The 14,783-nt window shown below is 37.1% G+C and overlaps 1 protein-coding gene across 1 annotated transcript in view; it reads left to right on the forward strand.

Moving 5' to 3' along the window:
• KIF21A (kinesin family member 21A) overlaps positions 1 to 10,780 on the forward strand; it is a 77,942-nt gene extending 67,162 nt beyond the window's left edge. Inside the window, 6 exon segments of the mRNA XM_015566625.1 lie at positions 899 to 1,079; positions 2,816 to 2,980; positions 4,959 to 5,076; positions 6,382 to 6,552; positions 8,720 to 8,919; positions 9,507 to 10,780. Of these exon segments, the coding sequence (XP_015422111.1) occupies positions 899 to 1,079; positions 2,816 to 2,980; positions 4,959 to 5,076; positions 6,382 to 6,552; positions 8,720 to 8,919; positions 9,507 to 9,600 (929 nt within the window). The 3' untranslated portion in view covers positions 9,601 to 10,780.
• The last annotated feature ends 4,003 nt before the right edge of the window (positions 10,781 to 14,783 follow it).

Here is a 14,783-nt window from a genome sequence, read left to right on the forward strand (position 1 = left end):
GACTGTGCTAGACAATACAAAAATTATATCTCATTTAATTCTCACTACAACCCCAATGAGATACATGTTACATCCTAATTTTACAAATGAAGAAACTGAGGATTCAAGCTATTAAATAATTTTCCCAGAAGAACTTAGCTAGGAAGTGGAAGAGCCAGAATTGGAAACCTAGGTCTAATCGTCTTCAGACCTGCAGTCTTAACCCCTTTGGCACAATTGCAGATAGCTAGAACTCAACTGCATACGCTTTGAAGTGTTATACACCAAGAGTTTTGGGGGTTTCGAAAAAGGGAGAGATTTGGCAATCTGTGAGAAACAGGAAGGTTTTGACAAGGGGGCATTTAGGATGAACCTTATAGGATGGTTTGCATATTGACAGGTAGAGGATTGGCAACCAAGATTAGAGAACAACATGAACAGAGACATGGAGGTAAAAGTGGGGTATGTTTGGAAACGAAACCCAGTTGGGTTGAATAGTAGAATATACGTAAGGGAAGTAGTAGACAGTGAGGCTAGGAACGTAAGAAGGAAGCCTGGTCAGGAATTTGGGGACCTAGTAAAAGTTATTTAGTATTTAGGGATATTATAAGATTCATTTCAATCAGCAAACATTTGTTGCTCATTATCTCCAAGTGACATATAAGAATCTTGCTAGAACTTAGGAACTTTAATAATGGCAAACAGCTCCCATTTTAGAAATAACCTGCTCTGGGAAAATATACTTTCCTAATGATTCCAATTACCTTGATCTCTCCACGATAATTAGATTGTCATCATACCAAAACAAAAACAAAAACAAACAAACAAAGAACACAAAATAAAATAATAATTTTTGTTAAGAGAACCTAACTTAGTTAATATTGACAGTATTTCCCCTTGTTTAATTTGTTTGTTTTAGATCGTACTTGTAAAGTATGGAATCTGGTGACCGGACAGGAGATAATGTCATTGGGAGGCCATCCCAACAATGTCGTGTCTGTAAAATACTGTAATTACACAAGTCTGGTCTTCACTGTGTCAACATCTTATATTAAGGTGTGGGATATCAGAGATTCAGCAAAATGCGTTCGAACGCTGACGTAAGTAACTTAAAGATAACTAGAATAAGGGGCGAACAGTTGCTGTTTACAAAATATAAGAAAAGATAGCACTGTACATGCATTTTTATTTACTTATATCTGCCTACTTCCAAAGGATGGTAAAATGTTTATAATAAGAACACAGATAAAGTAAAGGGAAAAATACTATTGAGAAAATAAAATATGATAGCCTAGTATGAAACAGGAAGGGGTAAATAATTTGACCTGTGACTAAGTACACATTTTATTATTCCATGCTCCCAAATACCAAGATATCACATTTCATAGTATTTACTGTGTGTTGTAGTTAATGGCTCACATTGCTTGCTTCAACTGAATAATGCTCCGTGGAAAATGGCATAAATCACCATTGTAGACAGTTAAGAAGTATTTGTAATCTTTAATTGGCATGTATTGGTTAGTTGACAGGTTTTTTGGGTTGGGGAGGGACTTACAGTGCTTTGGTATTTCATAACTGCAGGTTATAGTGGACAATTGGAGGATGAGGTTGTTTCCTGTGTCTATCATATATGTCTATAAAATGTGGAGCAAATAATGATTTTTTTTTTTGGCCATAAGATTGCTTAACTGTTTTATAATTGAAATTGAGGGTGAACTTTGATTATTTAAATAAGAGAAGGGAGCATAGGGAAGATTAATTTTTACTAAAATTAGGGATTTATAGTAGGGGTTAATAATTTGTAGAGTAGGGATTATTAACCTTTAATTGCTAATTTGCATTTGGAGAACTACTAATTATTGCCCTGAATACAAGTCTCTTGAGGGAAATTTTATTTAAAAAGATGTTAGAAATTTACCAATCCAATTGACTCCCTAAAGTCAAACTTAAAAAGATTAATTATAACTTGATATTTTAGAGTTAGCGAAGAAAGTGTTTCAAAATTAAAAAAAAATATGCTTACCCTTTAGAATTTACCAGAGAAAATAGAAATAAGTTATGTTTGAGTTTTTAGCACACAGTAAACACTGCATGGATGAATGGGCTAAAGTAAACAAAAATGGAAAATAATTTTTTAAAAGTCCTCATAGGCTTTAATTCAAAAGGGCACATCCTATGGACGAAAGCAACATTGGTTGGCCTGGCCCTCGGGGGGCTTCTGGAAGCTGCAGGAAAATGAATCACCTTTATGACACTCATTTGTTGAGGGATTTTTGTTTTTTGTTTGTTTCATTTTTTAATTTTTGTCACCTAATCTTTTCTGAATGATATTTTTTAAAAAAATATATTTTATTGATTTTTTACAGAGAGGAAGGGAGAGGGATAGAGAGTTAGAAACATCGAAGAGAGAGAAACATCGATCAGCTGCCTCCTGCACACCCCCTACTGGGTATGTGCCTGCAACCAAGGTACATGCCCTTGTCCGGAATTGAACCTGGGACCTTTGAGTCTGCAGGATGACGTTCTATCCACTGAGCCAAACCGGCCAGGGCTTCTGAATGATATTTTAATCATTCTTGACTCAGGACTTGTAATTATTAACTTAATAATAGAATAGCAACTTAAGAGTCTTAAGCCATGACATCTTGTTTTATTCATTCAAAACATTTAAAGTGCCAACTATGTGTGTGTGCGCGGTGCTGGATTCTGTGCATACGGGGACCAAAAAGGGCACTGATCTTGTTGCTTATAGCAGGTTTCCAAGAATTCATGGAACTTTAAGTTGAACTCATGTGCAGAAACAATGACTTTTTTGTTTTGTTCTGTCTCTGTTAAGATCTTCAGGTCAAGTTACTCTTGGAGATGCTTGTTCTGCCAGTACCAGCCGGACGGTAGCTATTCCTTCGGGAGAGAACCAGATCAATCAAATTGCACTGAACCCAACTGGCACTTTCCTTTATGCGGCGTCTGGAAATGCTGTTAGAATGTGGGATCTTAAAAGGTAGACTGTATAAGAAAATGTACTTCTTATACATGGAAAATGCAACATTCAGACATTGCTAGTGCATCTGAAATCTAAATTTTATAACCCCAGAAGTTACTATGAAAATCATAGGATTTTCTGTTCCCCCCAACACCCTCAAAGGTCTCTTCTGTTCTCTTTAGCAAACTCACAATTTTTTCTTTCTTTTAAGTTACATTGATGGGGGGAAAAGTATATGAAGGAAAATAGGATTAAAACCTTAGCCTTTCTTAATATTTGTCTACAAATTGTGTTGTTTTCTAGGAAGAAGCCAGGATTCTCATCCTAGTTTTACCAGTACCTTTGAAAGGATTATGTTTTGCAATATTATTTAAATATTTTATATCTATAATTTTTCAGTTTATAGACGTAAATGAACAAATGTGGACCTAAAACCTTAGAGGGTTTCTGTGAATATCAGGAAGATAAAGTGGTTAAAAAATAAAAAAAGATGGATAAATTGAAATGTAAGGCATTACATCTTTGATTTGATTTTCAGTACCATGAAATATGAGCTTTTATTCTTTAGTTGAGCGTCTATTTTCATTTCTTTTCTAATTATTAAAATGTTGGCAGCAAGAGAGCATTCACTTGTTAGTTAAATACTTACTCAACATCAGCTAAAGCAAGCACTGCCCCAGCACTGTGTTGGGTCCTGGGAATAAAGACGACACCAGGCAAATGGGGCATCTGCCTTCGTAGAGCTCATGTTATAATGGAGGATAAAGGCCATCAGACAGGCTGTTACAGGGCACTGAGTGAAGTTTGCAATTCAGGTACCTCCGCTCTAGTAGGGCTTTGTCACTGTAAATCAAAGGGATGGTTATTTGAGAAACTTTCAGAATAGTTATAACATAACATTTAAACAGATGGCTGAGAAAGTACAACAAGCATAACTTATAGATAGATGATCGAGAAAGAAAGAGGGGCACCACCATCCTCGGTGCTGTTTTAGAAATAAAATGTTTAAGAAAATTAGAAAAGTGAGGAGTTAGTTTATTCTTGAAGAGAGTACATTTGACTCATATTAGGAACACCAGAGAGGAAGATACAGAAATCATGACATAAGGCAGAAGAGACCTCAGCTTTTGAAAATCTTCATACTTTCTATGTTGCTGAAGAGTTAGATCCTGTGAGACCTGGTTGATTTCAGCAACATGATTAAATATAGATTCATACTAATAAAGTAACTAACAGAACAGTTTTCGAGACACTGATATCCCGAAAGCCAAATACATGTCTGTATTCCGGCAGTGGGATTTAAGATAGGACTATGAAATGAAGGTTTACAGTCACTCCTATTGATTGACATCATACATTTTCCTACCAACCAGAGATATGTTCTGGTCATTTTCATGTCTTTATAATAACTGATAAAATCTACCAGCTATTTTCTGATGTACATATATACACAAATATGTGTGCATAGACGTATGTATGTATGTATATATGTGTATATATGAGTGTCTATCTGTGTTTTTGTATATGTGAGAGTATTTGTGTGCCTGTTTAATAAAATAATCTTATTTTCTCTATATTGTTATTTATTAGACAAGTTATTTTAGTGATAGTTGTTTTAATCAAATTTCAAATTGGATCTAATAGCATCAGTAATATGTCTATTACATGTTTAGAAATTTAACAGATTAAGGTTTACCTGGACTTGGGTTGGGAGTTAAAATTAGTCATTAGCAATTTTTTGGACTTTTGCTGCCTTTTTGTTTTCTACCAAAATGACATTAGTCAGCTTTGGAATACCTTCGATAAGATTCTTCCCACTTCTTTTGGCCATTTTTTAAAAACTAATTTGAATAGAGTTGGATAGAGGTGGAGCTAAAATAAAAAAATATATTAGTGAACTATTTTATCAAAGAATATAGATTATTTATATTGAAGGTTGGCCTCAGCATGCTAAGACATATTTTCAAAGAAAATTCTTTTTTCTTTCTTTTTAAAGGTTCCAATCTACGGGAAAGCTAACGGGACACCTAGGCCCCGTGATGTGCCTTACTGTCGATCAGATTTCCAATGGACAAGATCTAATCATCACTGGCTCCAAGGATCATTACATCAAAGTGTGTAAAATAGAATGGTTGAATTGTAGTTTGAAGTATTAAAACTCATTCACCCTTTCTCTTAATCAATTTTCTTTTTTCCTATTGCTAGCCTGTGCTTTTTCTTCCTGATCTTTTCCTCACTCCGAGTTCCTGATTATATCATCTTATTTAATCATATCTTCTCATTTTTGATAGAAGATAGGTTGAGAGGGATTTTAAAGATTTTTAACTCAGTCATCCAACTAATACTTGAGTCTCATTGTCACCATCTTTTATACCGAGAATATTATGGTTTTCAGATTTTATAAAATTAGCAGATAAGCTGAAGAAAGATGTATAGTTGGATTCTGAAATGTTAAATTTGAAGTACTAACAGAGGACATCCTCATGTAGGCCAGCCGACTATTAGAAAGGCAAGCCCAGAGTTTATGATGAGTTATAACTGGAGATGTAGTTTTGGGAGCCATTCACATAGAAGCAGATGTTCAAGGAGTTTGAGTAGATGACATGGCCAAAGGAGAGGAGTTGACAGGACTCAGCCTTGGGAAATCTCTGTAAGAACCAATAGGAATAAAAAGAGGGCACAGTAAGAGAGAGTGTAGCTTTGAGTAAGAGACAAAAAATGGGTTAGTAGCTTGAAAATCGAATGAATAGGGGAGAGGATTTTGTATTTGGTAGACTTGAGCATGTTTATATGTTTAGGAAATAGGCTTAGTGGAGAAGAAAAGTGTAAGGAGAAGAGTGAAGTGGCAATTGATGGAGGTGGTAGGAGGAATTAGAATCAGATCAAAGATGTGAACCTTGGGAAAAAGTAAGTGTTTGAAGATAAAAGGAAACTTTGGGATGGAGGAAAGGGTCCAATAATATATTTTTGATCATGCTGGTCTTTTCAGGAAATCACAAGGTCAATAGCTTAGAGAGATAAGGGCAACTGAGGGGTATGAAAGGTTTTGAAATAAAGGGAAGGTTTCCAATAAATGGTTAAGGGTATTTGAAATGGCCACCAGGACTGCAGAGCTTTCTAATAGTGTTTAAATAACAATTATGTTATTTATTTTACTTTCAACTGGATTATACATGAAAAAATTGATTGTATTTCTTAAAAGGCATGTAAGCATGTGACACGTAAGCAAAATAGTGTGAAAGTAGGACTCAGGTTCATCCTGAGTGGAACAGACCAGGTAATTTAGTTAACTTAGTAAGGTATTCTAACAAAACAAATGTCTGATGAATATACATGTGTATGCGTTTCTGTGAATGAACACATATGGCTGCTTATTTTAAGTTAAATATGATGACTGCTTTCTTTTTGCTATTTTTTAGATGTTTGATGTAACTGAAGGGGCTCTTGGAACTGTGAGTCCCACCCACAATTTTGAGCCCCCTCATTATGATGGCATTGAGGCGCTAACCATACAAGGGGATAACCTATTTAGTGGGTCCAGAGATAATGGAATCAAGAAATGGGACTTAGCACAAAAAGACCTTCTGCAGGTAATGTAAAACCTTTTCACGGAATGGAGTGGGTATTTCAGAGCCACTCAGCAGTCTATATAAGAATTTGAAGAGCCGCCGAAACCGGTTTGGCTCAGTGGATAGAGCGTCGGCCTGCGGACTGAAAGGTCCCAGGTTCGATTCCGGTCAAGGGCATGTACCTGGGTTGCGGGCACTTCCCCAGTGGGAGATGTGCAGGAGGCAGCTGATCGATGTCTCTCTCTCATCGATGTTTCTAACTCTCTATCTCTCTCCCTTCCTCTCTGTAAAAAATCAATAAAATATAAAAAAAAAAGAATTTGAAGAGCCTCTATGTAGATCTTCATTGTTTAACAATAATATAAATAAGGGCTTCCTCTTAAAGGAGTTTCTCACCCACCCGAGTTACTAATTATGAGAAGGGCAACATTCAACATTTACTAAATACCTCATCAGCAAGAGAAGACTAGACACTAAAAGATCTGGGATTGTCTCATGTATGTGCTCATTGAATAAAATCAGTCTTGGTGTAGAGTTGTTATAGTTTCTCATTTTGTTTTATTTTATGTACACATATTCCACAGAGTAACGTGTTTAGCTAAAGTCAAAGTAGTGTAAATGATTCCTCACCTTACAAGAACATCTTCATGCATCTGAAAGTATTGGTTCTCTCATTTCCTATGGAACACTAGTTGTATTGAAATGTTGTGTCATGCCGAAACGGTTTGGCTCAGTGGATAGAGCGGCGGCCTGTGGACTGAAGGGTCCCAGGTTCAATTCCGGTCAAGGGCATGTACCTTGGTTGCGGGCACATCCCCAGTAGGGGGCGTGCAGGAGGCATCTGATTGATGTCTCTCATCGATGTTTCTAACTCTCTATCCCTCTCCCTTCTTCTCTGTAAAAAAATCAATAAAATATATATAAAAATGAAATGTGTGTCATTACAATCAAATATTGTTCTATTTCCCTAATTCCCAGGGGAAGAAATTAGCTAACAGATAAAATTGTTCTCAGTTTCAAGCTTTCTCCTGTACATGTACAGGTGTGTATGTATTGCAGTTGCTACTACTTTCCTGCCTGCAACTAGACAAAAACAATATAAATAAGTAGCATGAAATATTAATAGAAAAAACAGTAACAGATGCATGTATTGCATTCAAAAGCTTTTATAGACACACATTCATGGTGTGACATTTATATTGTGTATATAAAAATATTTATGCATAAAATATAGTCATATAGTCTGATCGTGTAAGTATTGTTTGCTTATAATATACTAGGGGCCCAGTGCACAAAATCTGTGCACTTGTCGGGGACGGGGGATTCCTCAGCCTGGATTACAAGAGGACACAGGCCAGCCCAAGGGACCCCACCAGTACACGATCAGGGCCAGGGAGGGACGTGGGAGGTTGGCCATCAGGGGAGGGACCATAAGAGGGCTCCAGGGCATGTCAGCCTGTCTCACTCAGTTCCAATCAGCTGGACCCCAGCAGCAAGCTAACCTACCGATCGGAGTATCTGCCCTTTGGTGATCAGTGCACGTCATAGCGACTGGTTGGCCGGTTGACTGTCTGCCCCCTGGTTATTCGTGCACATCATAGCGACTGGTCAATCAACTGTCTGCCCCCTGGTAGTCAGTACACATCATAGCAAGTGGTTGAGTGGCCTTAGCATATCATTAGCATATTACGCTTTGATTGGTTGAATGGATCACCAGATGATGGGATGCTTAGCATATTAGTCTTTTATTATATAGGAAGGGTAGGTTAGCTCTGGTCTTCTACAGAAGTTTAAGTCAGTGATTTTATGAGACAGTCCTTAAAGTCTACATGCCAGGTTGTAGTTTTTAAATTTGTTTTATTAAATACATTTTGGGAAAGGTGAGATATTTACTGCCTATGAAGAGGATGTAATGTTTGACAAATTTTGTATACTTTCTAGGTCCTATTGATTCTATAGATTTTTAACATTATAAGCCTGTAATACTGATATTACTGATGATAATTAGTGAGGCAAATTATAAATTTCTTTAAGTCCCTAAGAGTAATTGCATAGAAAATGATTTTTACAGCTTCCAGGCCATTCAGCATTCCAAAAATTGAGTTTTATCAATAAAAATGTTTGTAACTTTTTTGGGTGTGAAAATGTATGTCCTCTTAAGCTTCTGATTTCTCTTTTTTCCTCTCAGCAAGTTCCAAATGCACACAAGGATTGGGTCTGTGCCCTGGGAGTGGTGCCAGGCCATCCGGTTTTGCTCAGTGGCTGCAGAGGGGGCATTCTGAAACTCTGGAACGTGGATACCTTTGTGCCAGTTGGAGAGATGAAGGGTCATGATAGTCCTATCAATGCCATATGTGTTAATTCCTCCCACATTTTTACTGCAGCTGAGTAAGTTTTTCCTATGTGATTTTTTTCTATGTTAGCTACTTGTGTTCAGATTTAATAAATACTGTAGGTTGTAAATATCTGGAAATGTAGAACATGAAAAACCTTGGACTTCAGTTTGCTCATTAATAAAAAGGGAATAATAGCATTATCTACTTAAGTTAGTTAAAGAGAATTAAATGCATTAATGTATTTAAAGGGCACATGTAGCAATGCCTGGCACATACTCTTGATAATATGAGCTTTTGTTTCCCATTTTCTACTCAGCTTTTTTTATTTTATTCAAATTCTTTATTGTTTAAAGTACTACATAAGTCTTCTTTTTCCCCCATTGAATTCTCCTTAGCCGCTTCCACCTCTCAGCACATGCCCTCACCCTTTACTGTCTGTGTCCGTTGAATATGAACTATTTTTAATATTATTATTATTATGATGCCCTATTAGATATACTTATGGCACAAGCTATATTTTTACTTACATCTATTAAAGATCTATTCAGAAAATGTTTCCATGATAAGGAATTGTAAGAGCTATTTCTTTATTTTTCTGCCTCTTTTCTCATGTTCATTTTTTAATTTATTATTTTGTAGTGATCGAACTGTGAGAATTTGGAAGGCTCGCAATTTGCAAGATGGTCAGATCTCCGACTCAGGAGATCTGGGGGAAGATATTGCCAGTAATTAAACATGAATGAAGATAGTCATAAACTGAATACTGTGATAATACTCTGTATATTCTTTATGGAAAATGTTACCCTACATTTATTAGGCAAAAACTTATGAATGGGATTAACTGGAAACTATATATCTGAATCCAGCTTCTGAATATAAATGTATTCTAGTATAATTGTGTACAATCCTGTGTGCTTAATAGTAACATCTCTGAATACATATATGTCCTAATAATTGATAATACTGCTTGATTCGCACTTTTATTGTGGCTGGATTTTTGTGACTAGCTATTAAAAACACACACGCTTTCAAATTATTTGAATTACAAAATGTCTGCTTTTGTGACAGTCAGAAAATACACTTTGAATATTATGCAACCCACTGATGGTTTACTCATTTATAGTCTGTTCAGATGACTTATGTATTTAAATATATTGGAAATGTAGTCAAATTGTAGTCTGTTTGTCTGGCATTTATATCAGTCTATGGAGGGTTCCCAAATTTCAAAGTTCCCCAAAAATAACATGAATAGTAGTGATGATTTTTCATAAGGTGGAATTGACCGTAAAGAATGTTAAACAGTTTGTGTTAAATGTTAACGTTTACTTGTATTGACCAAAGTTTTGCAGCTGTGCTATATATATCCTGTGCTCAGGACTAAAATGCCGTTAATTGTTGTATTAGTGCTGTGCATACCTTCTGTGATGGGAAAAATTTTTGATGTCCTAACAGAAATATATTTTGATCTATTTTCCTATGGAGTTGTTTCTATGATTACCTTTTAATTTCATTTTTATTTAATAGTAGTACTTCCTCCCCCTTTATCTAATTTTTTATATGCTGCTAAATATATTTTAAATACACTATGTTTGCAAACTTGGTAGCTATGACGAAAACTGTATCATCTGTGGTGGGAAGAGCTATGTAAATAGGTAGCATGTAAAGAGAGAATGTCTTACATTGTAACTGTATGAATTTTTAAATGCTGTAGATTGGATTTTGCAAGAGGATGTATAATTTATGTCTGTTCAGAATATTAATTTGTAAATTCTGCAAGTTTAATTTTTATGTAGATGGTATAACATTTGAAAATATTGTCTTGTGAATCCCACCCTGTTCCCCCACCCCCCAAAAATGTTTGCTTGTAAATGAAAGCTTAGCTAGGGCTTAAATAAATACATTGCTATGAATTATTTTTATTCTATTGTTTTTTCTAATTATACTAGAGGCCGGTGCACAAGATTTGTGCACTGGGGTGAGGGGAGGGGCTCAGCCCAGCCAGTGCCCTCTCGCAGTTTGAGGGCCCTTGGGGTATGTCTAAACTGACAGATTAGCGAGCAGTTGGACAACCTTAGCACTGCCACGGAGGCGGGAGAGGGTCCCACCACCACCACTGTGCTTGCCAGCCGTGAGCCCAGCTTCTGGCTGAGCAGCACTCCCCCTGTGGGAGCACACTGACCACCAGAGGGCAGCTCCTGCTTTGGAGTGTCTGCCCCCTGGTGGTCAGTGCGCATCATAGCAACTGGTCGTTTTGCCATTCAATCAATTTGCATATTAGCCTTTTATTATATAGGATGAAAATGGCCAATATTTGTAAAGGTTATTTTACCTGTGTGTGATATAAGAAAAGGCATTTTTTGTTGTTGTCTAGCACTTCATATGCATTCCTTTCTTTGTTCACTAGACATGACATATTCTTGAAAATTTAAGCCATAAATGAATCTTGATGAACCAAGGAAACTCACTATTTGAGGGAATTAAATCAAGCTATAGAATTTAGGCATTTGAACACAGATGGTAAAACAAATAAAAGTAATTCCCATAAATTTAGGACAATAGTGACTGGTTACTTGAAGAAGTGGAGGGAATGGTAACTGGAGGTGTTGCAGAAGGTGAGTTGGAGTGTTGAGGTACTCCTGGGGTGCCAGCAATGACCTGAGTAGGTGACTGAACCCAGTTAAGGCCTCAATATAAATTTTTAAGATTATGGCTGGCAGGGGCAGAGATCTACTTATCTTGCGATCACCTGAGACAAGGCTCATGTAAGTTCCTGTGCTTATTAAGCTTGCCACCCACTGAAGGGACAGTGGTCTGTTCCTTTCTTCAGTCATTCCTTGCCCTGTATGTGGGAGAAGGGACTAATTTACGAACCAACAAAATGTAGCCTTAACCCCTAAAGATCCCACTCAGGATGGTTGACAATAACTCAAAATAGTTAAAATAGTGCCTCTAAAACTTAAAGATGGGTTATTTCACACTATGTAGTAAACATACCGTATACCTTATCTGCCCAGAATAGCATCTATTTTTTTGAAGATACATTTCTTCTTACAAATTTAAATCTCTGCATTTTATCTAAAGTTTTGTCTATTATGTGCATATTTATTTATTTAATTCCCAGCTGATGTGGACTCTTTTATAAAAGTTTAAATGAACGTCAACATGTAACAAAGTTGTTTCATGCTGCTGTTAGTAATTTTCACTAAGCATTGACTATACCTTACCTCGAAATCATTTTAAATTCTGCCTTTAGCCTCAGAGTAAATAGGTTGCACTCCTGCTATGTTGTTGAGGATTTCATTTGCCAACTACTGTGCAGATGCTGATAGCTGGAATTTTGTATTTGCAAATTACAGGCATAACAAAATGTACAGATTTCTAAATGTGAGCGTTATGGTACAAAAGTAGGAGTTATCTTTCTGGTTTCTAACCATAATGAGATGCTCAACCAATTTTAAGCTGTAACAGCTGCCATTAAGCTCCCTCTTTTTTGATGAGGTTCTTAATTATAATAGCTAACATTTGCTGAACATTTACTCTCCCTCTTTGTTTTTGACTCGACGCCCCCTGATATAGGGGAAATCTAAGGTGTCACCAATGGTCAGAAACACCCCATTTCAGTGATGTTTAAGTGTAAAAAGGAAGTGGCATCCTAGAATGGGTGAAATAGGTCCTAGAACTGGAAAAGTACAGTGTTGTGGGGAATTCTGCCAGAAGACAGTGACAAATGTCCACTATATCATATGTGACAGATGATATTACTCCAGGCCCTTCTACTATGTCGTTGTGTGTGTTAGATTTAGGAAAAGTATGGTCCACCTTTCTCAGACTTGCTTTCAGCTTCAGTTCCACATTTAACCTGGTTTCCACCAAGCCTACAATCCCACAGGCTGTAATTTGTCAACCCTTGTTCAAGATTGTTACATGGAAGAGAAAACTTCTTTTTTGAGCTATTACATTTTAAGATCCTTTGTTAGAGCAGTCTAATTAAATGATATCTATCCATGTAGTTAATGATTTAACAAAATATGTTCTAGAAAAGGCTATCTGCAAAGAGAGTGGTTACCCGACATAAATTTACATATTTATTCAAACAAGTTTAGGGTGCATGGCAGTAAATATCTTGTTCTTAAAAATAGAGGAACACAATGATAATTTTCAACATATAGGAGCAAAAAGTGTATTTAGGAAGGCATTTTTTTCTAATTAAAAAAAACCCATGTTTTTATTGATATTTTAAATAGAGAGGAAGGAAGAGGGAGAGAGAGTGAAACATCAATGAGAGAGAAACATTGGCTGCTTCTTGCATGCCCCCTCCTGGGGATTGAACCCACAACCCAGGAATGTGCCCCGGCAAGGAATGGAACCAGTGACCTCTTGGTGTATGGGATGATGCTCAACCAATTGAGCCACACTGGGCAGGACGGCACGTTTTCTAATTTGAACAAGGATGCCTCTGGGGGAGTAAAAGCCAGTCCTGCTGGTTGACTCTTCGATCTCCACTGCCCAAGATGAACACATTCTTCATTAAGTAAGGTCAGTTCGAAACCAATACATTTCTTTCCTTAAAAATGTTAGCTGTTCAGGAAATTTGGGCTGCCTGTAATTTTCATTAAAAATTCCAAATTTGAAGCAACGCGGTGTTTTCTGTCACATAGGCCTCTTAAATAAAAATGACAAAAAGTCAGCTATTTAAATGGAAGGATTTGGACAAGATGGCATATTAACTGTTTCTCTCAGACTAATAACTCATTAGTCTATGAATAACTGAACTTTCTGTAAATGACTTTGCTTCCTGGAGATTTTCTTATGTCATCTCTGGGGTGCCAGGGGGTAGCATGCAGCCATTGGGCAAGGGACTGAGGGTACTGCCTTCCCCTGATTTCCACTAAGACGGTGAGTAGTCCATAAGTGAGCACTTGGGCAGTGTGTGCCTGCTGTGTTTGCCTCTTCCACCCGCACCTGATGGTGAGAAAGTAGAATGAAAGACGAGTGTAAACTTTTAGAGGATCCCAAGTCTGGCTCTAGTAGGTATTTGCCACTCTTGGATTTCTTTGAACAATTTTCTGTGTTAGGAGTAGTCCCATCTTTTGAATAACACCTCTGTAGATGCTAGTTTCTCATTTCTGCACCTAGTCTTGTGGCCAAGGTGTCAGGGGACTTAGATTTGGTCCATTAGAGCCACTGGCAACAGACTTTGAATTGGAAGCTAGGGACACAGAAATGTTGGCTCTTCCTTGAATCCCTGTGATGGGGGCAGGAGCTAATGCCGTTTCCATGGACGCGGTGGAAGAAGTTTGAGTTCAGTATAGGTGTACAAGCTGTGGAGGCTGGGCCTAGTGCAGGAAGAAGCAACCAGTTGTGAAATTCGATTCTGGTCATGGTTCCTGGTTGCAGAGCCCCCAAATCTCTTTCTCTGGCCACTCCGGAAACTGTACACAGTTCCTGATAACCTCCAGTAAAAAAAATTTTCTGTTTGACCTGGCAGAGTGTTATTTGTAGCTAAGAAGCACCACTTATAAACTGGATCAAAGCTCAAGACAAATGAGGACGATCTGTTAGAAATTGAGTTTCAGTAACAAATAACAATGACTGGAGACCATTTTCTTTTTCTGACATGTTCAGTTTAAACATCTCTTTGGATTAAAGTAATGTTCTCTATTTTACATTCCTATGAGAAACTCAGGGAAATCTCTAGAAGTGTCTGAAATTTCAGGTCCTTCCAAGGCATGTAAAGATCACTGTGTCATTAGTAGGTGACTACCTGCTTGGATTTATAAATGCACCTGCAATTTATACTCAAAACGTATTAAAGTACAACCTAACTTAGAGAGGAGAGGTAGTCTCAAGTTGGGTAGACTCTAAGACACAGTATATTTTTCTCAGACTTTATAATTCAGTTCATTCTACCCGTGC

This window comes from Myotis davidii, unplaced genomic scaffold (genome assembly GCF_000327345.1).
Source record: "Myotis davidii unplaced genomic scaffold, ASM32734v1 scaffold902, whole genome shotgun sequence".
NCBI lineage: Eukaryota > Metazoa > Chordata > Mammalia > Chiroptera > Vespertilionidae > Myotis > Myotis davidii.